Source organism: Oryx dammah, unplaced genomic scaffold, assembly GCF_014754425.2.
Source record: "Oryx dammah isolate SB20612 unplaced genomic scaffold, SCBI_Odam_1.1 HiC_scaffold_25, whole genome shotgun sequence".
NCBI classification, from domain to species: Eukaryota; Metazoa; Chordata; class Mammalia; order Artiodactyla; family Bovidae; genus Oryx; species Oryx dammah.
Window position 1 is genome coordinate 101,244,011 of NW_024070209.1, and position 27,088 is coordinate 101,271,098.

Sequence of the window (27,088 nt, forward strand, 5' to 3'; positions counted from 1 at the left end):
GAGGAATATACATTAAAAATTCAAACTATTGAAACAGAAGTTTAAAAGAAGCCCCCTTCCCTCTCCTCTGCCACCCAGTCCCCTAAAGCAGTGCTACCAATTGGCTTGCACTACGTGAACACGTATGTATATTCTGTGTGTGGACCTTGGGGGATGGAGGGGTCAAGGTCACTGCGATTCACGTTCTATTCCTTGTCATAACTCCAAGCACTTAAGTCTCATTATTACTGACTGCATTACACAGTACACCTTCCCATTCTTAGACTTATTTATTTTTTGGCCAAGCCACGTGGCATGTGGGATCTTATTTCCTAACCAGGCATTGAACCTGTGCCCCCTGCAGTGGAAGTGAGGAGGCTTAACCACTGGACCGCCAGGGAGGTCCCAGACTTATTTTTAAAATCTTTTTATAAAATACATACTCATAAGAATTTCAACATAGAATACAGAAATAAAATGGCGTCCTTCTATAGATATTGCTCAATGAATTGTTCTTGCTTAGTTTGTCTATTTTTTTTAAAAAACTAATCTTATCAACATGATGAATTCTATAAGGCTAACGGCCCCCCTTTTACTTTTTTCAATAACCAGTAGCACCGGGTGTCACACGGCAGATAGTCATGAGTAAATACCACTCACTTGCAGTACGAAGCCCTACACTTGCAGTTCATTCTGAAATCCACAGGCTTTTCGAGAGGTTCTTGTAACACAGTGAAATCAAGGAGGAGACCAAGCCGGGTGATGCTTGAAACCATGGCAACTACCACCAGCTCACCCTCCAATTAACACCCTGGAAATTACATCTCATCAAAGCTGACGATATTTGAAACGAGTATTTTCATTTAATCTCACTGATACATCCTTCCCAGCCTCTTAGGCACTTAACCTCTTTCCCCGCATCTTCCAGGCTTCATCTGTGTTCACCTGGTTCTTTCAGCCTTGTTCTTCCCTCACCTCCCTTAACAAAACTTGCGTCAAAAAAGAGAAAAACCATTGCACTTCATTTTGCTAATTTTATAGCACAGATGATTGTTCTGGAAGGAGATGAAGCTGAAAGCAGCTAAGGGATGCTTCCTGTAAACCTGTAAAGTGGAACTTGTGCACAAAGGAGGTCAGGGCAATTTACACACATATAAATAGCAAAGAAGCCTGACCAACATTCAAGCTCAGTCCACAAGCTCACCCTGGGCTTTGAATTCTCTAAACCGCCCCAGATCATCTCGGTACATCCGCTTGATTGTGGTGGCAGCCCTGTCCTTGATGTCGGGGATGAATTCCTGCAGCTGCTTCACTGCAGACTCCAAGTCCACCTCCGGATCGTTGGAATCTCGCGAATCTTCAGATAAATATTTAGCTTCGGACTCTTTAGCCAAATTGCTTTCGTCTTCCTTTGTAGGTTCTGACCTAAGGAGAAAAACTGGGTTGATTAACCCCGATGGGTCACACGCCCAGTGGCTTTCAGATTCTTTTCTTACAATGACTCTCATTTAGACTGTGACAACATTAGACCTTGCAGGGACCCTGCAGTTGATCCAGTCCACGATGTCTGAACTCTTTAATGTATTGAACAGCTTTACTAATTTGATACACCTTTGGGGCTGACAAGAAGGTAAACACGCAGCCCTAAGCCCTATTTCCACAAAGTATTGCTTCTTGTATTAGTGTTTCTCAACTTTATTGTTTCAGATATTGACTTCCTAATAAACCAGGCCCTCTTCTACGCTCATGGATATTCAAGACACCTCTGGGACTCTTTCAATGAGTTACGTTCAATAAAAATGGTTGTTAATTAGGTAAGTCAATATTTAGGGTCTCATAGTTACCACTCAGTTCAGTTCAGTTCAGTATTTCAGTGCAATTAACAACGGCTATATTTTCTCCCCTTTGCAGTATAAAGAAACACAGTTTTCTATGTATTGATCATTAATTCATCCCCAGAAACTTTCAATCAGCTGTCCAAAGCCACTCTTAGTCAACTATATCAGCTAGCTGCTCAGGTAACTGAAACAAAGAAACTGAAGCTGTACGTGCTTGTCTGAGCAAAGGGTCAACAGTCTTCACAGGCTCACAGCTCAACACAAGAACCACGGCCCAGAACACTCCTGCCTCGCTATGAGTGATCTAAAATGTCCTGATGAGATGACACAGAGGATGACGTAAGCTGGGCCCTAGGCCATTTAACTTCTATATGAAACTACTTCAAGCCAGGATAATCTTCTAGTCAGCAAAGAGAAGAAAGTCAGTGATAAGGAAATGGGGAGGAAACCTGTCCCAAGAGCCAGGAACTCAGATAAATAAAACTCCTGCATTTATTCATCAGCCAGCATATTTAAATAATACCTATGTAGATAACAATATCTAAACTTCTTTTATTAGGAGAACTCTAATTCAAGTTTTCTTCCTGCTCCAGTAACATTCTAAGTTCTCTAATCCTTTCTCCTACCTATGTGCATATAGACAAAGGTAATTTTGGAGTCTTAAAATGCCTTTTAAACTTATGCATAGAATTTCAGAGCCAGAGAGTCAGAGACTTAAAAAGGAACTTGGGAGGAAGGAATACTTGTTGGGTTGGGATGGACATGTACACACTGCTATATTTAAAATGGATAAACAACAAGGACCCACTGTATAGCACAAGGAACTCTGCTCAGTGTTACGTGGCAGCCTGGAGGTGGCGGGGTGGTGGGGGAGAGGGGCATGTAGTTTGGGGGAGAATGAATACATGTATATGTAAGGGCTGAGTCCCTTCACTGTTCACCTGAAACTATCACAACATTGTTAACTGGCTATACCCAATACAAAAGAAACGGTAGGGACCTCACAGAAGCAGAAGATATTAAGAAGAGGTGGCAAGAATACACAGAAAAACTGTACAGAAAAGAGCTTCACGACCCAGATAATCACGATGGTGTGATCACTCACCTACAGCCAGACATCCTGGAATGTGAAGTCAAGTGGGCCTTAGGAAGCATCACTATGAACAAAGCTAGTGGAGGTGATGGAATTCCAGTTGAGCTGTTTCAAATCCTGAAAGATGATGCTGTGAAAGTGCTGCACTCAATATGCCAGCAAATTTGGAAAACTCAGCAGTGGCCACAGGACTGGAAAAGGTCAGTGTTCATTCCAATCCCAAAGAAAGGCAATGCCAAAGAGTGCTCAAACTACCGCACAATTGCACTCATCTCACATGCTAGTAAAGTAATGCTCAAAATTCTCCAAGCCAGGCTTCAGCAATACGTGAACCGTGAACTTCCAGAAGTTCAAGCTGGTTTTAGAAAAGGCAGAGGAACCAGAGATCAAATTGCCAACATCCGCTGGATCATGGAAAAAGCAAGAGCGTTCCAGAAAAACATCTATTTCTGCTTTATTGACTATGCCAAAGCCTTTGACTGTGTGGATCACAATAAACTGTGGAAAATTCTGAAAGAGATGGGCTTACCAGACTACCTGACCTGCCTCTTGAGAAACCTGTATGCAGGTCAAGAAGCAACAGTTAGAACTGGACATGGAACAACAGACTGGTTCCAAATAGGAAAAGGAGTACATCAAGGCTGTATATTGTTACCTTGTTTATTTAAATTATATGCAGGGTACATCATGAGAAATACCGGACAGGAGGAAACACAAGTTGGAATCAAGATTGCCGGGAGAAATATCAATAACCTCAGATATGCAGATGACACCACCCTTACAGCAGAAAGGGAAGAACTAAAGAGCCTCTTGATGAAAGTGAAAGAGGAGAGTGAAAAAGTTGACTTAAAGTTCAACATTCAGAAAACTAGATCATGGCATCTGGTCCCATCACTTCATGGCAAATAGACGGGGAAACAGTGGCTGACTTTATTTTTCTGGGCTCCAAAATCACTGCAGATGGTGACTGCAGCCATGAAATTAAAAGACGCTTACTCCTTGGAAGGAAAGTTATGACCAACTTAGATACCATATTTAAAAGCAGAGACATTACTTTGCCAACAAAGGTCCGTCTAGTCAAGGCTATGGTTTTTCCAGTGGTCGTGTATGGATGTGAGAGTTGGACTATAAAGAAAGCTGAGCGCCGAAGAATTGATGCTTTTGAACTGTGGTGCTGGAGAAGACTCTCGAGAGTCCCTTGGATTGCAAGGAGATCCAACCAGTCCATCCTAAAGGAGATCAGTCCTGGGTGTTCTGGAGGGACTGATGTTGAAGCTGAAACTCCCAATACTTTGTCCACCTGATGTGAAAAGCTAACTCATTTGAAAAGACCCTGATGCTGGGAAAGATTGAGAGCAGGAGGAGAAGGGCACGACAGAAGGTGAGATGGTTGGATGGCATCACCGACTCGATGGACATGGGTTTGAGTGGACTCCGGGAGTTGGTGATAGACAGGGAGGCCTGGCGTGATGTGGTTCATGGGGTCGCAAAGAGTTGGACACGACTGAGCGACTGAACTGATTACAAAAGAAAAAGTTTAAAAAAAAATAGTTCTCAGTGAAAACAGAATCTAACTGCCTTATTATATACACGAAGAAAGGAAGGTCCCTGCCAAGTTCCGCAGTTAGTTCCGCACGTCACCCTAAACCCGGATGGTCCACCTCTTTATGATTTCTACCACTCACTATAGCTGGGCTGAACAAAGAGGTCACAGGCAGGGTTCACACACAAGACGTACACCATCATGTTACCTCTGAACCTTTTTGGAACAGGCCTGGGGATTCTCCTCTTGTGGCCTGGGTTTCGCACTTTCTTCAACCAAGGTACCTTCCAGGGAATCAAGAGGCGTGTCCTCAGAGTTCCTCCTGGGCACTGAAAAATCACCAGGCTCCACGGTGCTCTCAAGAGATCTTCGCTTCCTTTTCTTAGACTTCTTCTTGAGGCCGCTGGAGTCCTGACTGGCTCCTGCAATCTCGACCTCGTCTGACACTTGGGATCCCTCCAAGTACACACTCTCAGACCTCTTGGGTGCAGCCAAGGCCTCGAATTCGGGGGGATCTGGATGCTTCCTCTTCCTTTTCCTGGACTTGCTGTGACCCGCGGACACTGAGAGTTGCACGATTCCATCTTCTTGGCCCACTTGAGGATGCGGTTCCTTGTCCTGGGAGGCTGCCCTGGGCAGGGCAATGCTTGCACCCGGACTTTCCTGGACAGCGTCCCAGGATTCAACTTCCCTCTGACGTTTTTTATGCTTCTTTTTCTTCTTCTTCTTCCGAACTTCACCGTGCAGTTCCTCGGATGTGTTTTCATGTGGCTTAGGAACTGAATGGGGTTCGTCTACTTCAGGCTGTTCTGTCGACTTCTGCTCCTTGCTTGCATCAACGTAAACGACATCCATGTCGCTTCTGAAATTCTTTGGTGTGTTCTTAATATTTTCTTTATCCACCAGGACATATGCAACACCTGTTTCCTCATCAACTCCCAAAGCACTTTTTCTTCTCTTTTTCTTCTTTTTGGTTTTAGATGTGGCCATTTCAGTCTCATCGCAGATTTCTGATATCTTCAAAGGAGAGGAAACGAGACGCTGTCTGTCCTTTCTCTTTTTCTTACTCTTCGTTATGTCATGCTGCTCACTTGCCAGGGGGGTGGCTCTGAAACTCTCCTGGGAATGCCTCCGATGTCTGTCCTTATGTTTAGAATGCTTAGCCTTTTTCTTCACGAAAACGGGAGTTTGGGTTTCCAAGCTGCTTGATTCTCCTTCCATTTTACTCCTGTAGGGGAACTTAACAACACGTTTTATTTTTGCAGAGCATTTTATATGTTAGCCTCAGGAGAAAGAAAACAAGATCAAAGAAAGATGAAATTGCACGACAAACGATAAGCCTGGAAATCATGATTACAAATTTCTTATTATTCTAAATGCACAGCAAGCTATAATTCACTTGTCTGCTTCCACTGCCTTTATGATATAGGAAAAAAAACAGTTAGCTGAGAACAATGCTCTGGCATGATCAGGCCCTTGTTCCCCCTCCTCTTTTACCTCTCTTTTGTGTTCCAGCCAAACATGCCTTTTTCTTTTTCCTTCTCTGGCTCCCCAAACATGCTCCAATCCTCTCCTTGGCTCAAAGTCTGATAAAACATGATTTCCTCTCTCCAGGATGCTCTCCACTGCCTCCCACCCCTCCCTGCCTCCTGCCTCCTTTCATCTTTCAGAGCTGGGCTTGAACATCGCTTCTTCAAGAAAACTTTAAAAGAACACATATATTATGATACCATGTATACTACATTAAAAATATATACACATTTTGGTTCCCAGGTGGCACTTGCCAAGCAAGAGACACAGGTTTGATCCTTGGGTCAGGAAGATCCCCTGGAGAAGGGAATGGCAACCCACCCAGTATCCTTGCCTGGGAAATCCCATGGACAGAGGAGCCTGGCAGGCTAAGGTCCATGGGTTTGCAAAGAGTCAGACTAAATAACAACCATATACGTTACATTTAAAACACAAAAACAGTTTCATGTACCTTTTCTGAAGGGATATATATATGTGGCAAAACTATAAACACAGTAAACTGGCAAATCAGGGATTAGGGACAATCCTGATTGTCATATCTGTAAATTTTTCTTTCTCTTCCTTTTTTTTTTAGGCCACGCCGTACAACAGCACGTGGGATTTCAGTTCTGTAACCAGGGATCCACCCTTGGTCCCTGCAGTGGGAGTGCAGAGTCTTAACCACTGGACTGCCAGGGAAGCCCCTGTAGTCTTTTATTTCTTAACTGGAATGATGAGTACAGGGGTGTTTGGTGTATTTTTGTCTACACTTACTTGAATGCCTTAAATAGTTCACTTTATAAAGCAAGGGGCAGAGCAAGGGCACAGGCTGCTTTCACTTGTGTTAAAAACAAGCAAACGAAGGATATAAATGTACTAAGTCTCTACAAAAGAGAAAGACAGAAAAGAAAGTTTTCCTGATCCCTGGGCTTTGTCTATTTCCCAGACAATATACTTTCACAGCAAACTACTTCTCTTTTACAGCATTTAGCCCAGCTGTGGTTCACAGCAAGGACATCAGGCAACCACTGACCTCAAACTAAAAGATTATCTCTTTGAGAAAGAGGCTGAATGGGCCTTATTAGTGGGTCAAAGAAGAGCCCAAGTTCTGCAGTCAGTTGGAATGAAGTTTAATAAGGCCCCCAAGTCATTACTTATACAGAGCACGTGCACTCTGGAGGTTGAGTACAGGAATAGAAATGTACTTCACAGAAGGTGAAGGTGAAGGTGAAGTCACTCAGTCGTGTCTGACTCTTTGCGACCCGGTGGACTGTAGCCTACCAGGCTTCTCTGTCCATGGGATTCTCCAGGCAAGAATACCGGAGTGGGTTACCATTTCCTTCTCCAGGGGATCTTCCCAACCCAGGGATCGAACCCAGGTCTCCCGCATTGGAGGCAGACGCTTTAACCTCTGAGCCACCAGGCAAGCCCACTTCACAGAAGACATGGTTAAAAATAATTTTACAAACATGTCTTATAACTCTCCTTGCTCTGTACTGCTTCCGGGTTTCAATTTTTAAGATTTTACTTCTCTGTAAGTAGGAAACATGTTCACATGGTTCAAACATCAAAGTAAGCTATGCATATTCCTCCTCCTTTCTCACACAGAAGGTGCGTGAGTGCTAAGTCACTTTGGTTGGGTCCGGCTCTTTGTGACCCTCTGCACTGTAGCCCACCAGGCTCCTCCGTCCATGGCATTCTTCAGGCAAGAACACTGGACTGGACTGTCGTTCCCGCCTCCAGGGGATCTCCCCCACCCAGGAATCAAGCCTGCGTCTCCTCTGTCTCCAGCGTTGGCAGGCAGGGTTTTTATCACTGGCACCACCTGGGAAGCCCCTCACACAGTGTCTCTATTTTATGATCTGTATTTTGCGGTCTTCATTTAACAACAGATTCTGGAGACCTCTCTATATCAGTGATCTTTCAATTCGGAATGCTAAGCACATTTTCTACAGAAGGTACCTACTTTTTCCTGGATAGTAAGGAAGCTGTAAGAGTTGTGGGGCTTCCCTGATGGTCTGGAGGTTAAGAGTCCCCCCTACCAATGCAGCGGACCTGAACTCAATCCCTGGTCCAGGAAGATCCCATATGCTGCGGAGCAACTGGGTCTGTGCTCTAGAGCCTGTGCTCCGCTCTGCAACAAGAGAAGCCCCCCAGTGAGAAGCCTGGGCACCACACCCAGGAGCAGCCCCTGCTCGCCACAACTAGAGAAAGCCCCTGCAGGAGCCAAATATAAATAAATTAGAAAAAAAAAGAATTGTGTAGCTGGAAGGTCAGGGAATGACAAACATGTGGACTGATCAGACTAAAAGCCAAATCCCCAGCCTCATGATTGTACTTTCAATGGAGGCACCAAGAGCTTTGGTGGAGGCCTCTCTTCCTGGCGTCACTTGGAGATACATGGACACCCATCTCTGACTCTCTGAGACCTCAGCTGTAAGCAGTGTAACAGCTGCAACTCGACGGCCTGTTCAGAGAGGGCCCAGCGGGCTTTGGCTGTCTCCTCCACTACCAGAGCCCCAGCGTCTAGCACAGTGCCTGGTTCACAGGAGGAATCCAATAAATATGTTTTGAGAATGAATTAATGCCTTCTCTTTGGTTGCCCTGGAACTGTTAAGAACAGTCGGAGGAAAAAACTCACAACTGGGCAGATGGGCACTGCTTTAAGCCCTTGGCTGCTACAGCTGGGACCTGAGCAGTGACCAGCAGCTGAGCCCCGTCTCTCTAGTTCTGCGCTGTCCAGTACGGCAGCCACGAGCCGCACGAGCTGCTGAGTGCTTAAACGTGGTTAGGCCAAACGGCGTCTAAACGTAAATACACACTGCGTTTCAAAGACCTGCAACAGAGGCAGAGAAATAGCTCCCCCATACTGTTTACTGCTTTCACAATGAAATGATGGTTTGGATACTGTTCAGTATGTGCATTCCTAATTCTCTTTCCTTTTTATGTTTTTTTAACGTAGCAAATTTTAAATGACACACGTGGCTTGTGTTCTTACGTTTTCTGAGAACAGCAGTGCTCCGGAAGCCTCACTTGCCTACTCTTCTTGAAATGGTTATTTCAAATCTTCCCAGGTGGCGCTAGTGGTAAAGAACCCACCTACCAATGCAGGAGATATAAGAGATACCGGTTCGATCCCTGGGTCAGGAAGATCCCCTGGAGGAGGGCATGGCAACCCACTCCAGTATTCTTGCCTGGAGAATCCCGTGGATAGAGGAGCCTGGCGGGGTACAGTCCATGGGGTCGCAAAGAGTTGACAATGAAATGATTTAGCCCACACAAACTCTCAACAAGCTACAAAATTTCATCCTTCACTCTGACCTGAAGTAGATTCACTTGCCTCTGACCTCACACCCTTACACACATTAGCTAAGAAATATGTCCCCCCCAAATCTAACATGTTTGCCTGCATTTCCCTGTTCTCCTGCCCTCTTGCTGCTGCAAAGGAAGTGTTTCTTCTCCTGTCAGAGAGCATTTCTTCCCTGTGCTGGGTCCCCACCTCCTCCTCCTCCTCCGAGAGATGGTGGCCCATCAGCTGACCAGTCCCCTCCTCCTCCTCCTCCTCCGGGAGATGGTGGCCCATCAGCTGACCAGTCTCCCCCCTTCTGCCTCCTGCACTGGACCCCTTCCAGCAAAGCCCAACAATCTTCAGACTATTTTCTAACTTAAAACAAAAAACAAGGATGCCACTATCCTCCAACCCCAAAGTCCCACCTAGCTATTCTCTTTCCTCCCCTTCACAACAAAATTTTTTTTTTTTTTTTTGCCACACCACACAACTTGCGGGATCTTACTTCCCTGAAAGTGAAAGTTGCTCAGTCCTATCCAACTCTTGTGACCCCGTGGAATTCTCCAGGCCAGAACACTGGAATGCATAGCCTTTTTCCTTCTCCAGGGGATCTTCCCAACCCAGGAATTGAACCCAGGTCTCCCACATTGCATGTGGACTCTGTACCAGCTGAGCCACCCTGATCAGGGATCAAACCTGTGTTCCCTGCAGTGCAAGCATGGTGTCCTAACCACTGGACTACCAGAGAATTCTCTCAAGCTCTCTTAATAACAATGAACAGAGCAGATAATTCTTTTAAATATTCGTTTACCTTCCATCTGTTTCTTTCTTTCTTTTTGGTAAACACCTCGTATGTCGCTCCTTCTGGTTTCTTGAACTCAGCACAACCTCTTATATGCAGGGTCACTTCCCACTAAAAACCTTTTTTTTTTTTTTTAATGGCCTCTCCATTATGCTTAAGACAGAATCCCAAATCCTTACAGATCTACCATTCCCTTTATGATTTAGTCTGCTCCAAGACCACCTCTCCTTTTTCTGTGGGTTTCAGACATCGTGTCTTCTTTATGTCCCCAGAATATACCATGATATCTTTATCAGGGGATTTACAAAAGCATCTCATTCTCCCAGGAATGCTTTTCCCTCTGCGTTACCTTTCTATAACTAGTCTTCAGTTTGAAAATCACTTCCTCTAATTCCTCCTGGGTCCCGCCTCCTCCTTACAGGGTTTCTCAACAATCCAGCTGTTTCCCCGATGGCACTTAGCTCCGGAGGGACGTAACTGGCCACCTAAGGGCTGCGGTCTCCTCGTCCAGTTTGTTTCCCAAACGGTTCCCTGGATATGCATTTATCCCTATTTATATGCACTTATCCCTATTTATATTCGGAATAGACCACTTCCTGCCCTGCAGGGACGTGCCAAGCCTGGTCCCGGATTCCCTCCCCACTCTGAGGTTCCATGAAGACCCCGCTCGGCCCCGGGATGGGCATTCCGGGGCTGATAGGAAAAAAAAAAAAAAAAACAACGAAAGTTCCCGCGTGGAAGGGCCTGGAGGGGCTGCGAGAAAACAGGCACCACGTCCATCCCTGGGGACCTGGGTCCAACGCAGGCCTCTGGGGAGATGAGGACAAGCGGCCATAAACAGCTCGGTTCAGACACGATCACTGGGGGAAAAAAACCGGAACAACTGAAAAGTACTCTCACCTACGGGCCAAACGCGTCGTCCCCTTGCCTTCCAATCCGGAAGTGCCGGTGTCGTGGAAGCGGATATCGCCTTGCGTCACTTCCGCCCCGCCCTCCGGCAACGCGTTGCCATGACAGCATGCTGGCCTGCTCCAGGCTGAGATTCTTCAGTTCAGTTCAGTTCAGTCGCTCAATCTTGTCCGACTCTTTGCGACCCCATGAATCGCAGCACGCCAGGCCTCCCTGTCCATCACCAACTCCCGGAGTTCACTCAGACTCTCGTCCATCGAATCAGTGATGCCATCCAGCCATCTCATCCTCTGTCGTCCCCTTCTCCTCCTGCCCCCAATCCCTCCCAGCATCAGAGTCTTTTCCAATGAGTCAGCTCTTCGCATGAGGTGGCCAAAGTACTGGAGTTTCAGCCTTAGCATCAGTCCTTCCAAAGAAATCCCAGGGTTGATCTCTTTCAGAATGGACTGGTTGGATCTCCTTGCAGTCCAAGTGACTCTCAAGAGTCTTCTCCAACACCACAGTTCAAAAGCATCAATTCTTCGGCGCTCAGCTTTCTTCACAGTCCAACTCTCACATCCACACATGACCACTGGAAAAACCATAGCCTTGACTAGACGGACCTTTGTTGGCAAAGTAATGTCTCTGCTTTTGAATATGCTATCTAGGTTGGCCATAACTTTTCTTCCAAGGAGTAAGCGTCTTTTAATCTCATGGCTGCAGTCACCATCTGTGATTCTTAGGCCGTTGTTTTCTGCGTGTTTTGTTTACTACCGCGATCTTTGGGAGTTGGGTGGGTCAGGGGAGGGGCTTCCCAGGTGGCGCTCGTGGTAAAGAACCTGCCCTCCAATGCAGGAGATGTGGGAGACTCTAGAGACAAGGGTTCAATCCCTGGGTGGGGAAGATCCCCTGGAGGAAGGCATGGCCACGCACTAGTCTTCTTGCCTGGAGAATTGCCATGGACAGAGGAGCCTGGCGGGATACGGTCCATAGGGTCTCAGAGTCGGACACAACTGAAGCGACTTAGCATGCACACACAGGGCAGGGGAGAAAGTGGGACGACAGAGCTCTTCTGCCGACTTGCTGGTTCATGCCTACACTGCCATGTATTCAACGGTTTTTTGCTGAGGTCCATCTACATTGAACTGTGGTGTTGGAGAAGACTCTTGAGAGTCACTTGGACTGCAAGGAGATCCAACCAGTCCGTTCTAAAGGAGATCAGTCCTGGGTGTTCTTTGGAAGGACTGATGCTGAAGCTGAAACTCCAATACTTTGGTCACCTCACGCGAAAAGTTGACTCATTGGAAAAGACTCTGATGCTGGGAGGGATTGGGGGGCAGAAGGAGAAGGGGACGACAGAGGATGAGATGGCTGGATGGCATCAATGACTTGATGGACATGAGTCTGAGTGAACTCCAGGATTTAGTGATGGCCAGGGAGGCCTGGCAATTCATGGGGTCATAAAGAGTCGGACTTGACTGAGCGACTGAACTGAACTGATCTACAGTCCCGGAGTGAACAAGAAGATGAAGATTACCCGAGGAAGCCAGAGAACAAACAGATCAACCAAAATAATTTCAGATTACTCTCCAAGGAGAATAAAACAGGGTAATGTGATGGAGAACGACTGGGGTCCGTGAGTGCTACGTTAGAAGACTCTTTGACGAGTGACAGTTGAGTTTGAAATGAAAAAGATGAACAAAAATCGAGATGGTAGAGTCTTCCAGGCTGGGAACAAATCCGGAGTTCCTGAACTTGGTTGCTGGAGGAACTGAAAGAAGGCCAGGGCAGCGAAAGCACCGTTAAAAACAGGGGAGAGTGGTGGGAGGTGACCTCAGGGGTTGGCAGGGGTGAACTGGTGCAGGGTCTCATGCACGTTGAACTTCTGTGAAAGTTATAGCTAGAAGAAGCCTCGAATATCTATTCCGATTCTTCCATTTCCACTGTGTCCTGAAGAAACATAGTTTATGATTAAAAGTAAAGTTTTAAGCGGGTCAAGTCAAGGACAGAATGCATGCCATGCAAGCTTTTTAGCTTTATTGCACAGTGAACATAATCACACCAGTGACGAGACTTCTCATTGAATCCTACAACAACCCCCTGTTGTAGGAATCCTTATTAGGTGATATCAGCCTTACCTTGGGGCTGAGAAAGCTAGAGCTTCATGTAACTTGTCCCAGCGGACTTATATTGCCCCCAGCTAGGATTAAAACCTGTGATCTTTCCATTACTCCAGGAGCCTACTCCTTGCTGTACCATTTGACCTTCTCTGTTTGAGCTGCCAAGCAGCTTTGATTAAAAAATGAACAAGAGGGACTTCCTTCGTGGTCCAGGCGCTAAAAACTGCACTTCCAACGCAGGGGGCTCTGGTTCCATCCTTAGGGAACTAGATCCCACATGCTGCAGCTAAGAGTTCACATGCCAGCAGCTAACGACTCCACGTGCTGTAACTAAAGATTCCAGTGCCATGACCAGGACCTGGCACAGCCAAATAAATATTTTTTTAAGTGCATAATGTACATATATGTGAAAACCTGAAAGCAAAGTAGACTAGAGAAACCGTAAGCCTGCGTCATACATACACGCCACACTCAAAGGCTGTTCCAGGCCTTGGATGAGCAGCTGGGATTCCGGCTTGCCCTGGAAATGCAGTGCTGGTGGCTGGTGTTGTCCACTGTTGGTGGGAAAGGCCTGAGTGCAGGTTTGTTGTCTGTGCAACTAACTCTGTGGTGAACCCCTTACCCAGAGCCTTGTAGATATTTGCACATTTAATGCAGGTGATAATGATGAGTGAATGACCCCCAGAAGGCTGAAACTAGAAGGCAGATCAAACATCCAGGCTAGTGGTTCCCAAAACAGTGCAGCAGTTACTAGGAAGCTCTTAAAAAGTGCAGGTTCCCAACTTTGCACACGAACTGCATAGTGTGTTAGTCGCTCACTCATGTCCGACTGCTTTCAACCCCATGGTCTAGCCATGGATGGGCATGAATTCTGGAGTGGGTTGCTATTCCCTTCTCCAGGGGATCTTCCTGACCCAGAGATCGAACACAAGTCTCTGGCATTGCAGTCAGATTCTTTACCCTCTGAGCTACCACTGTATCACATTAAAATCCATAGACATAATAGCATTCTATAAGAGAACGTCCTTATTCTTGGCAGATACATGTATTTGAGGTCAAATATGATACTGTCTCCCTGGAGGAGGGCATGGCAACCTGCTCCAGTATTTTTGCCCCATGGACAGAGGAGCGTGGTGGGCTACAGTTCACTGGGTCACAAAGAATCGGACACAACTGAGTGACTTAGCACAAATGCATGATACTGTCTGCAGATATTTTCAAAATGATTCAGCAGTATGTGTGTGTGAAAGAAAATAGGGCAAATACTAAGGACCAGTGGGTCTAGGCCTTGCAGATGGTGACTGCAGCCATGAAATTAAAAGACGCCTGCTCCTTGGAAGAAAAGCTATGACTAACCTAGACAGCATATTAAAATGTAGAGGCATTACTTTGCCAACAAAGGTCCATCCAGTCAAAGCTATGGTTTTTCCAGTAGTCACATATGGATGTGAGAGTTGGACCATAAAGACAGCTGAGTGCCAAAGAATCGATGCTTTTGAACTGTGGTGTTGGAGAAGACTCTTGAGAGTCCCTTGGACTGCAAGGATATCTAACCAGTCAATCCTAAAGGAAATCAGTGCTGAATATTCATTGGAAGGACTGATGCTGAAGCTGAAGCTCCAGTACTTTGGCTACCTGATGCGAAGAACTGATTCACTGGAAAAGACCCTGATGCTGGGCAAAGTTGAAGGCAGGAGGAGAAGGGGATGACAGAGGACAAGATGGTTGTATGGCATCACCAACTCAAAGGACATGAGTCTGAGCAAGCCCTGGGAGCTAATGATGGACAGGGAAGCCTGGAGTACTGCAGTCCATGGGGTCGCAAAGAATTGGGCATGATTGAGCGACTGAACTGAATGAATCTAAGTGAGGTCTACACAGATTTTCATTACACTCTTCTTTCAAAGTTTCCGTAGCTTTGAACTTAAAAAAAAGGAAAAAATCTGAAGGGAAGGAGTATTAAAATGCAGATTCCTAGAACGCATTTCCAGATATTCTGATTCAGTGAGTCTGTATTTTTCAACTTCTCTTTATTCTGTTGCACAAAGTTGGGTACCATTGATTTCATTCAACTCTAGACTTTCCTCACTACCCATTTCACAGAAGAAAACAGAGGACTCAAGAAGACGACTAATTTGAGATTAGCAGTAACATCAGTCCTAGAATGCAAATTTCTATTTCATCCTGAAACGCATAGCAGCCTGCCCTGGAGTTGTGTGTGTGTGTGTGTGGCGAGGGAACGGGGCTGGGGGTGGCGGAGGAGGGGCGCTGGGAAAAATGGGAAGGGGTGGAGAGTGGAGGGGAGTGTTTTAACTTGGAAATCAGGTGTAAATGGTCCTCTAGAAATCCGTCGCTTTTAAAATCTGTGTAGACTTCACGTAGATTCGTAGCCCAGTGGTGATTCCTGAGTTTTCCTCGAGTAAGAAAACTCCGAAACAGGTCCAATTAGGTGGCCGCCAGTAAGTTTCCTGTAAGTCAATCAACCTGCTCTGTTCCAGCGCCGTTGGCGTCCCGTCGCCACGGAGACGGGCGGTTTCATTTTTCCTTAAGGGGTGGTCATGATTTTCTCCCCTTTTCAAATCCATAGCAAGGCTCCCAGAAGACGCTCTCATAAACCTACAGAGGGGTTTTTGTGGGTCTTAGCTCTCCTCGCAAGGAGGTGGGGGAGAGCGAGGTGGGCATGCCTCCCTCCGGATGGAGCCCGGCGTCCGAGCTTACCCCGGGGCCCAGGTGGTGCGTCCCGGGATTGGGGGCTCTCCTGCTCTGAGCTCCGCGGCTGCCCTCCCCCAAGCTGGGAAGCGCGCTGAATCCAGCGGGCCGGCGGACTCCCGGCCACCCCCCACGATGCCAGAGGCTAGGAACTCCTGCCAGGACCTCACGCGATGGAAGAAGAAGAAGCCGCCGGTCCGCCGCACGGTCAGCCAGATCTGCCCACCCCCGCGGCGGCCCCTGACCGTGGCCGACATCCGGCCGGGCATGGAGAACGAGAGGCTGGGGGTCGTGCGGGATTCCATGTTTCAGAACCCGCTCATCGTCAAGGTGAGGCCCGCCCCACATCCACCGGCCCCTTTGCGCTCGTCCCCTCACTGGACATCCGCGGGGCCGCGGGTTTCCACCTGTTTTGCCCGGGTCCCACCGCTCCCGCCCGAGAGCGGCGTTGGAAGCTCCAGCTCTGGTTCAGACAGACCTGGAACCCCCCGTCCACCGGCCTTGGTGAGGTCAGTGGCAGGCCGCGTAGTCTCGCTGAGCCTTAGTTTCCTCATCCTCAAAGTGGGTCGAAAATGGAACTCTTTCAAGGGAGTGATCGGGCAGATCGCATAAGGTAATCCCTGCAGGACCGCCGACACGCGCGCGGTAAGCCTTCCACGTTGGCGGCTGCTGTTCGCATATGTATTCGCCCAGAATGAACCCAAAGGGTGGCAGACTGGTTGTCCTTACCACCTGCCAGCCCTCCCAGGGTGCAGGCCTCCTCCCTCAATTCTCCTGCACGCCTGGGCTGCTATTATGTACTAGGGTTCTGTATCTATCCTGAAAATATCACTTCCGTGTTAATTTCCACCCGGTCATACTCTTATGCAAAATTACGACCCGAAGCATCGTCCCCACACCCACCGCCAAAAAGCGCAGAACTCTCTGCCATAGGGGGCCCACAGGCACCGGCGAGAGAGGGAGGCGCAGTTTCCAAAGAGTTCGCCTCCCCTTTGATCGCAAGCCCGCTCGCGTTAGTCACGTTTGCAGGCTAGTGATCACCCAACGCCGTGGCATCCACGCGCCTTCCCGGGATGAGGGCGCCAGGAAAGTCAAGTTGAAATTTGGCGCTAGGAAAGCAGGTCATGCAATTTTACTTTACGCCACTGGAGGGCAGTGTGCCTTTAAAAATGAGCGCAGCTCCTCAGACGCCGGAGGTGGAAGGCGCAGGTGATAACCGTGGATTCAGTAGCATTTATTTATCTGAACGCCAGGAGCTGCTCAGAGCCCAGAGGTTTTGGTTGTTGTTTGTTTGTTTGTTTGTTTTTGGTACAGGGAACCTAGGCTACCTTAACATCGTAGTAAGATGAGCTGAGTTAATTGGCTCCTTTAGACTCTTGCCTTCTTCAAACTATTGTCGTGTTCCTGGGCCAGCAGAGAAGCTGGCTTGCTTCACTGGACATTCTTCCATCTAATATGCTCCCCTTCTTTGGCCACCCAAAATGGAGCAAAGTTCTTCACCTGTTTCTAGGTGAGAATAGTCATTCTCAGAGGACAGGCGCCTCCCACAGATGAGATCAAGATCAGACATTCTGGGATCAAGAGAGCATCAACATCCCCGCCTCTGATCATTGCTTTCACTCAAGCAGTTCCTGATGGGCCAACACCTTCCTACTTCAGTACAAAATGGACAGACAGCATGATGGAGTTATTCTCTATGGCGCATTAATAGTGTGTGATACCCGTCCCAAGCTACCATATATACATAGAGACACATATATAATATAGGTATATGTGTAGACATACAGGTGCCACTGTGGTAAAGAGCCCGCCTGCCAATGCAGGTAGATGTAGGAAACACAGGTTCAGTCCCTGGCTTGGGAAGATCCCCTGGAGGAGGGCATGGCAGTCTACTCCAGCATTCTTGCCTGGAGAATTTCATGGACAGAGAAGAATAGCAAGCCACAGTCCATAGGTCACAAAGAGTTGGACACGACTGAAATGACTTAGCATGCACACACACACATAACACGTATGTTTTGCATATATATGTGTACACATGTATGTATGCACGATATACATGTGTATGACATGTATAATGAGGTTCCCAGGTGGCTCAGTGACAAAGAATCCACCTGCCAAGCAGGAGACAAAAGTTCCCTCCCTAGGAACGAAGGAGGATCCCCTGGAGAAGGAAATGGCAGCCTACTCCGGTATTCTTGCCTGGGAAATCCCATGGACAGAGGAGCCTGGCAGGCTACAGTCCATGGGATTGCAAAAAAGTCGGACACAGCTTAGCAACTGAACAACAGCAACAAGCATACATCTCTAGGTAAAAATTCCGGTACCTTTTCCCTTTTGCTTGTACTGCGTATCCAGAAGGACAGCATTTGGCCTCTGGATGGCGCTAGCTGCACAGCTTCCAGACATTCAGTCCCAATTCCTGAACCTGAGCTTTGGGTTGGAAAATGTACAGGAGTCAGTGGCCTACGGGTGGGGGTTTTGTCTTCAGGGCCTGTCCAGAGCCAGCAGGGACGGGACTCGAGCAGCAGGGGGGGTCCTGGTGACTGTGCCCAGCTTGTCTCACTGGGGCAGCTGGACTTCTTTCTTTCCTCCCTCCAGTTTTAATGGGCCCTAAGGTACAGATAGAGGATGAGATGGTTGGATGGCATCACCGACTCGATGGACATGAGTAGGAGTAAACTCCGGGAGTTGGTGATGGACAGGGAGGCCTGGTGTGCTGCAGTCCATGGGGTCGCAAAGAGTCGGACACGACTGAGCGACTGAACTGAACTGAACTGAACTGAACTGAAGGTACTTTCAGTAGCAGTTAAGATTATGTCCACATTTCAGTACTGACCTCTGCTGCCAGATTTTCTACCAAAACCTGACCTAAGTCAAAGTTGCAGAAACCCTGAGCCCGAGGAGTAACCTTGACTGTTACCTTCTCCAGATCTCTCCTTCCCTGGGCATGCTGAGGCTGCGTGGTGGGCTCTCTGTGCAAGGTTCTGGCGGGACTCAGGATAGAAGCGACGTTCACTGGCTCCCAGCACAGCTCTTCTCTTACCACTTCAAACTCCAAACAGCTTCCTGTATTTTAAAGAAAATTTAAATTATGAAAAAACTTGGGGAGGGAGGGTTTCAGCTCTCAAGGAAAGGAGAAGATTGAAAGTGTCCAAAATGGTGGAGCCTTAAAAAAAAAAAATCTTTTCAAAAATAATATATTACTGAACTTGCTGTCGAGGCATGGCTTGTGGATTTCTTCACTGTGGCATGTCAGTTTCATGAACGCAGATTTTCAGACCCTCCTTTCTGTGTGCTTTCTCACTGTGTGCAGCAGACGCGGGAGTGCCCTCTGCCCAGGGTGTCTGCTGGAGGATGATTGGAACTGAGATATATTTGGGTTTTGTCTCACTCTGAATCTGAAGGCTGTATCTATATTGGGAGAATGTAACACCATAGCTATAGCCATTTACTCCCCCGAAACTGGGGGTGTTGTTGCTCAGATTGTTTTCTCCGGTGAATAGGATCAGGGCTTTTTTTCATTTAAAATGCAGACACACTGCCTTGAACAAACACGATGGTGCTGTTTCACACCCATGGAATTTACCGGGACGCACACATATCAGCTATTCAAGAATGTGTCTGCAAGATGCCACCGTAACCAAGTGAAAAGTGAAAACCTCAGACATCCAAGTGATATTTTATCAGCAAATGCTCAGCAACTGTTTGCCTCATTTAAAACCAAGCCAACCGGCTATTGAGTGGGGCTGGTTGAATCAACCCCGTGTTTTCATGTAGCCCCCAAGAAGATGTAAATATTTTCCACTAGAAAGGGCTCCTATTTTATTGTATAAACTGACGTGAGCCAGTTTTCCTTCAAATGTGATTCTCTGGGAAGAATAAAATTAAATAGAGAAAGAAGCCAGCTTCTCCCTGCTTGATTCTCATTCCGCCAGAACTCTGTGACTCAACATAGGATCCTGCTCCAATAGCCTTCAAGGCTCCTTCACAGAACCTGTCAGGGTTCACCCTTCCTGCCAGCCGAACTCAGCTGATATCCTGTCAATACAATTATGGGGAGAGACTGTTTGGTTTGCTTTGCTGACAGCCTTGAATCTTCTGTTGCCCTGGAGAGGCAGGCGAGGTACAGGGGTGGAATTTATTGAATTGAGCATCCTTAGAGAGTGCAAATGATCACGGCACCCGATTTTTTTTCATAATTTATCACTGACTTTGTTTTTCTGTGGGGGTTTATGTCACAAATAAGAAGTGCATGCGTTTGTAAGATAGAGTTACAGAATCACATCATTTGGGGGCTGGAAGGAGGCTTACAGCCATCTAGTCCAATTCTTTTTTTTTTTTTTTTTCTCGAAGATCTTAAGGCTCAGAGGAGGGAAAAGACTTGCCCAAGGCGCTACCCTGACCTGCTCACCAAAGTGGGGTGAGACTTACATCACCTGGCCTCCAGTCTCGGGCTCTTTTTGGCCACAATACATGATTAGCTAATGAGTGACGACCCAGATGGGTTATGTATCTGTAGCACAGGCAGTCAAAAGATGTTCACCAATGAGTCTGACTCCGTAATTGTTTCACGCAAAATGCCTTTCAGAGTGAACTCTACTAATTTCTTGGGATTTGTTCAGCGTCAAGAAATATTTACTGAATGTTTATGAAGTACTCAGCACCATGCTAGGCTCTGTTGAAGGCATAGAGGCAAATTCAGAGCTCAGCTTTTGCCTGCAAGGAGTTAATTATTCAGCTACAGAGGTGGAATATCTATCTCTATATATATATAAAATTACTGTTGCTGTTTAGTCACTGAGTCACGTCCAACTCTCTTGCAACCCCATGCATTCCATATGTAGCTCGCCAGGCACCTCTGTCCACATATATATGTGTGTTTTATATTTATGGCATATATATACGTGTGTGTGTGTTGTATATAGGTATATGTGTATATATGTGTATACACCCTTCCTGCCAGTCAGACTCAGCTGATATCCTGTCAATACAGTTATGGGGAGAGACTGTTCGGTCTGCTTCACTGACAGCCTTGAATCTTCTGTCACTCTGGAGAGGCAGGCGAGGTCTCTTTGGTTTGCTTGGTATATGTGAATACATGTGTGTAACACATGTATATGTATGTGTGTGTGTTACTATTGTGTGTGTGCATGCACACACACACACCCACAGATAATAATAAGACAGGCAATGTCATAGGTCACCCCTTGTAAGTTTCAAGTTTCTGCACTTCCTGGAAGGGTTCAGATTTGGGAGGAGGAAGCCCTGAGCAGGACTGGAGAGGCTTTATAAAGGAAAAGTCCTGAAACTGGACCTTGAAGGATGAAAAGGTAGATTCTGGTCCTGGGGTGGAGGTGGAGACTAGGAGAAACCAAGCCTTCTAGGGCTGTTCGATTCCACCCTCCTCAGATCCTACGTGTTCACAGATTTCCACCCCAACCCCACCTGAGACCTAGGTCCTCAACCTTGGCACCACTGCTGGGATCGCAGTCATCGTCATCACGAAGAAGCGTTTATTTACAGCCAGTGTGTTCAAACTGGATGCTTGACAAAATTAGGCAGCCACACTAGGAACGTAACGTCTCTAAGAAGTATTGATGCTGGTGGACATCAACGCGTAGGTAGAGACAGATGCAAACAAGATGGGCAGACCCACAGTCGGGGGACCATCCCGGTGCGGGTCACTGTCTTTTTCATGTTCGGGTAAAGCGTGACAATGTTACATTCTGCTTCTGCACTGAAGACAATGTGCCTCTGATTGTTCAGATGCTTTTACATTCAATTTACAGAGTAACTGGGGAAAATACAGCATGAGGAAAGGGGCTGAAATTCCACCACTGTCCTAATGACAGTCTCAGCCAGCTGGTGGGAAGCTTTTATTTTTCCACGGAAAGCTGTGGGCTCATTCATCCCTGGAACTCTTTCTCTCTCAGTCTTTTTTTTTTTTTCTTTTCTCTTCTTTTAAATCAAAACTTCTGGCTTCCTGGCACCCAGGCACATCCTTTGGTGAGCAGGGTGAGCAAGGAGGGACTGTAGCAGAGCCCAGTCCTATGGCTGTTTCAGAAAGCAGACCTGCCCCCTCTCAGGCTTTTTACCATCATGGTAGGGGCACAGGTTTGGGGGGGCAGGCAGCACTGCTTGAGACCTGCCTTCCTCTTTGTCCCTCTAAAGGAGGCCTTTGGCTCTCAAACTTTAGGACTTTGGGTTCCCCAGGATGAACCCAGCCCCTTTCTAAACTCTCAGATCGCTGGCAGTAAGGCTGTTCCTCTAGGAAGAATTCTGAGTCCTGTATGGACAAGTCAGCAGTCGTTTCCAGCACCTTCCAGAACCTTCCAGGCTCAAGTGCTGCTCACTCGTAGAATTTAGGCCATTTTTCCTGTATTTGAAAGACAGAGTTTTCTCAATTTAGGACTGGCCCTGTGGAAATTTCAAGCCCCTGTTTCCTATTGCAGTGGTTCTCAAATCGGTCATCTCTTTCTAGCAGCATGCGTTCTCGTAAAGTGTCTCACTCAAACTGCTTGTTAAGAAAATGCACCTTATAAAAACCCCGAAAATGCACCTTTAACTGTTTAAAAAGTATAATGGGAAGGCAACTCAATTAAACGTGTCCTGTATGGAGACCCTAACTTGTTAGGTATGATTTGAGTTGATTTGTTTTGTTTGTGCTGGCCCTGAAGTGAATGAGTCACAGACTGAGGGAGTTGGAAGCAAGCTGAGACCTGGCTGGACTTTAGAGACTGGGCAATTCCGTTCCTGGAGGCCAGTGTGCAGAGCCATCGTCCAGGTCTGGGGACCCGGCTCTGTGAAACCCTAGGTTCCTCTGCTGGGCCGTCACTCCAGGACCCTCTGGCTGGCTGGCCAAAAACAAGCCAAGGTATGGTCACAATCGTACTGCATTTTGGTGGGTTTTAGCAGATACTGTGAGTGTTGTGTGCTTCTTGCCTGACTTGTATTAAATATTTGTAAAGAAAAAAAAGATGCGAGCATTTGTTGACTGCTGGTAACAATTCAGCTTTAGAGAAATTGCCACCTGACTCCTTTCAAACACCAGAATTTGTGTGAACAAGGACTGTGAAAACAATTCCCGGCTACAGCTTGTGTTTTCATGTGATCGCAAGAGATGCAGCTGTAAGTTGGCTGCTCAAGCAGGAATAAAACTGCAGCCACCACACTGGAGAGGAAGGCGGTGTGGATGGCAGGCTAGAGCCGGGCCGATCCCAGGGCGGGTTCTGTCTCAGCCGCTTTCTTGCTGTGCCATGTGTGAGGTTACTTACCTTTGAGCCTCAGTTTCCTCCCTGTAAAATGGGATGTTATGGTTAGCATCAGCCGTGGGGGAGTCGTGAGGATTCGATGAGATGACTCATTAGAAAAGATGCTGGGAAAGATTGAGGGTGGGAGGAGAAGGGGGAGATGGTAGGATGGCATGGTCAACTCAGTGGACATGAGTTTGGGCAAACTCTGGGAGATCAGTGAAGGATAGGGAAGCCTGGCGTGCTGCAGTTCATGGGGTTGCAAAGAGCTGGACATAATTTAGTGAGTGAACAGTGACAAATGAGATGACGCGGCTGTGCCAGGCTCAGGAGGGCACTGAATAAGGGGGCACTTTGGTTATTTTCCATCATCCTGCTTCCAACACTTAAGTGCCTCAAAACAACCTTATTCTCATTAATCGACCTTCAGTAAATGTCCTTAGTCTGAACTTACGAATGTATCATGAAACAGATCCACTCAGGGGCTTACTCTTTTCCCCTTTTGTGCTCTTTTTTGGAAAATACCATTGCCCACCCCATCGGATGTTTCCTAAAGCCGTGTATCCTGGAACAGATGGGTGCGCCCTGACTAAGGATGAAGACAATCCTACTTCTAGCTCTCTTGAAGGTTCTTGGGCAAATGGCTTGATGTCTGAGCCTGTTTCCTCATTTGTAAAGTATGAGTGCCAATACTTACCTTGTTTACTTCTCAAGGATGTAAGGAAGACAGATTTGAACGAGGCACTATCTTACAGAAGAGATTATGGCACTCTAGAAGCAGACCAGTGGTTCTCAACCTTGGGGGGCAGTCTGGCTCCCCAAAGAACATCCAGCCATGTCAGAAGAATGCTTTTGGTTGTCAGAACTGGAAAAGGCGCTGCTAGTGGCTAGGAGCCAGGGGTGCCGTCCAACCATGCATAGGATGCCCGTCCCCACCACCCTAACAAAGAAATCATCTCCCCAAGTACCAATAGTGCTGAGGCAGGGTTTCTCTAAAACCCTGAACCAGAAAACATCAACATGAGGAGGGTTCATTATTAGTTCATCTGTGGTCCAGGGTCTCTTGAAAATTTAACACAAAGAAGACAGAAATGCGATGCTTTAGTTTAATTGCTTCTGTCCCCCAACTCCATTCATTTTATGGCCATATAATTTCTTTTAATTTTTAAAAACTTTTATTTATTGGCCATGTTGCACATCTTGCAAGATCTTAGCTCCCGGACCATGAGAACCGTTGGAACTTTTATGGCCATTTAAAATCCCTTGCTTTCTTTTTTTAATTTAAAGGTTAAAAAAAAATTTGGACCATTTTTAAAGTCTTTATGGAATTTATTACAATGTGGTTTCTGTTTTATGCTTTGGTTTCTTGGCCATGAGGCATGTGGGAGCTTAGCTCTCTGACCAAGGATTGAACCCGCACCCCCTGCATTGGAAGGCAACATCCCAGCCACTGGACCACCAGGGAAGTCTCTCAAATCCCTCTCTTTGGCTCCATCTCCTTTCCCTTCGTTACACGTTCCATTTGTTTGCTGTTTTCTGTCAGGGCTTGTCTATCTCCAGCCTCACCCACGTTGGAGTGGAAAAATAAAAAACATCTCCAGCCATCCACAGATGTGGCCCGGTAATTCATCAGCTCAACTGGTTAGCATGGGGCGGTTTGTCGAGCGGCCACTGGCCACCGCGCACAGGCTCTATCTCCCTGGCGCGTCGCCTGCCACAGGCTCGTGTCGGTTGCGTTTTTCTCAGCACGGACTCATTTAAGATTTAAAATGGAATTGATTTGGTTCATCGGAAATTAAGCTCCTCGTGGACCAGAGCTGTAGCCCAGCCCATACACTCTTGTTGTGGCACAAACTATAACATTTCAGGGGAGCAGGTCAACATGCTTTATAAAGAAAACAGCTGTATTTTTCCACCCAACAGTTTAAAGGCCCATCAGGGTTTGGTCAAGAAACTGACTGACGTGGGTCAGTGAGCAGAAAGGTCAACATGAAGGGCACACGGGGGAGAATAGCTAACCAAGAGGATTGTAGAAAACACATAATGAGCCCAAAAAAGGGATTTTTTTGATCTTTTATATGAACCAAACAATACATATTGGTGGGGAGTGGGCGGGGGGTGGTGGGGAGGCCAATGAACCCAGAAGCGAACAAGATGAATTTCTTTGTGTGGATCAAAACCTTTTGTGTTTGTCCAGAAGAACGAAAGTGAAGAATCAGAAGCGCTTTGATTTAGAGGTAAAACATTCATGAGAGGCCACATCACTGCCAGGTGGCTGGCCCTTTGGAACCAATGGTACAACGTCCAAGCTCTCTAGCCACATCAGAGAAAAAGCCCCAGCTAGCTAGCCAAAGCTCAGAGGCCGCGACCTCTCACAAAGATGCGGGCACCCCAAAAGCCACGGAGAGAGGCGATCGTACGGCCAGAGTGTTGCAGTTAAGGGAACTGGAAAATTTGCTGGCAGCTTTTTGGGTGAGTTTTGCTGGACCCTAGTCAGTTTGGCCATATTGCCGCCTAAAATGCTGTCTTAATGGTCCCGTTTAAGAGCTGCGTTCATGCATCCCCGTGGTCTCCCACAGATCTTTAAGAACAGAGACACCGACTTTAAAACATTCGTTTCGGTGTGTGCTTGAAGCTGTCAGTGAACCCATCTGTCAGTGAGCAAATATTTCTTGCACACCTATAATGCACAAGGCGCTGGTGGAAACAGGATAGGTTTAAGGATTCGGTTCTAAGGAGTTTATGGTCCGGTTAGGGAGAACTAGACTTGGTGCATTAAAACGACTCCTAAAAGTTATTAGAGGTGGAAGGAGGGGCGCTGAGAGGTGCATCTGAGGGTGAAGGCAGAGCAGTATTGGAGCACCCAGGGCAGCTCAGAGAGCCTGTGCACCTGGGCTGGGGCTGCGGGGTGGATTGGATGCCAGTGGCTGGACAGGAGAGGAGGGGGCACCTGGGGAGGAGCTGGCCCGAGCAAGGGTCTGAAATGGACAAGAGAAGGTACAGCCTTCATTCAGTGCTTGAATTAACAGAATTAACCGCTTGTGTATCAGACACAGAGCTAGGCACCAAGGATACGGGGGTGGGGGAGGGGTGTAAACCAATCTGGTTACGGGCCTTGCTGTCACAGAGCTTACAATCTCACAGAGAGAAACAGGCATTAAAATAAACAGCAAAGCCTGGCTGGGCTTCCCAGGTGATTCGGTGGTAAAGAATCTGCCTACCAGCACAGGAGATGCACGTTCGATCCCTGGCTTGGGAAGACCCCCTGGAGGAGGAAATGGCAGCCCACTCCAGCATTCTTGTTTGGAGAATCCCATGGACAGAACAGCCTGGTGGGCTACAGTCCACGGCGTCGCAGAGTCGGACACGACTGAGTGCCTGAGCAAGCACTCGGTGATGGCTGTCTGTTTGGATGGATTTGTGTTTAGCGCCTGAGGGCAGCTGTGCCTGGATGGAGGGGTGTGAGGGAAGGTCTCCTAGACTGGATGACTTGAGCTGAATCTTGACACCAAGACGAGCCAGGAGAGGTAAGATGGGGGCAGGGGTAGAGAAAGGTAGGTATTGTGTGGCCTGCAGCGTATGCAATTCGGGGAGCTCTTTTAAAGTAATAGAGTACAGGGACTTCCCTGGTGGTCCAGTGGTTAGGGCTCAGTGCTTTCACGGCAGGGATCCAGTTTCAGTCTGTGGTCTGAGAACTAAGATCCTGCAACTTGCATGGTGAGGCCAAAAAGAAAAACAAAAACAAAAACAAATTAATTAATTAAGAAGTGAAAAAGAAATAGTATAAAACTAAAAATGATGTTGGAAATGAGATCCAAGGCTTTGGAAGGAGCCACATGCAAAGAAGGGCCCTGAAGTCTAACCTTCATTAGTTTCAGGGTGAATCAAATTTGGACTGAGAGAAACTTTCTGGGAAAAAGGATGGCATGTTCATGGGGAGGTGGAAGGGGGAGAAATGCACTGAATTGTCAGACTTGAGCATCCTCAGTTCCTCTTCAGACTATGTGTCATCCATCCATCATCCATCCACCCATCCATCCATCCACCCATCCATCCATCCACCCA

The 27,088-nt window shown here is 47.2% G+C and overlaps 2 protein-coding genes across 6 annotated transcripts in view; one reads left to right on the forward strand and one right to left on the reverse strand.

Annotated features, from left to right (window-relative positions):
• Positions 1–11,023, reverse strand: part of TTF1 (transcription termination factor 1) — a 28,421-nt gene extending 17,398 nt beyond the window's left edge. For 3 of the 4 annotated variants that reach the window (XR_005718479.1, XM_040225449.1, XM_040225450.1), the window contains exons 1-3: positions 10,954–11,023; positions 4,662–5,692; positions 1,184–1,404 (exon numbers count right to left, since the gene is read on the reverse strand). Coding sequence is in view for 3 of the 4 variants with exons in the window: in XM_040225449.1 (XP_040081383.1) it covers positions 1,184–1,404; positions 4,662–5,674 (1,234 nt within the window). In the remaining variant the exon portion in view is untranslated. The remainder of the gene's footprint in view (positions 1–1,183; positions 1,405–4,661; positions 5,693–10,953) is intronic. The other variant, XM_040225451.1, reaches the window with a different exon arrangement.
• Positions 11,024–15,854: 4,831 nt separating this feature from the next.
• CFAP77 (cilia and flagella associated protein 77) overlaps positions 15,855–27,088 on the forward strand; it is a 150,156-nt gene continuing 138,922 nt past the window's right edge. For both annotated transcript variants that reach the window (XM_040225452.1, XM_040225453.1), the window contains exon 1: positions 15,855–16,100. In XM_040225452.1, coding sequence (XP_040081386.1) covers positions 15,906–16,100 — 195 coding nt within the window. In that variant the 5' untranslated portion in view covers positions 15,855–15,905. The remainder of the gene's footprint in view (positions 16,101–27,088) is intronic.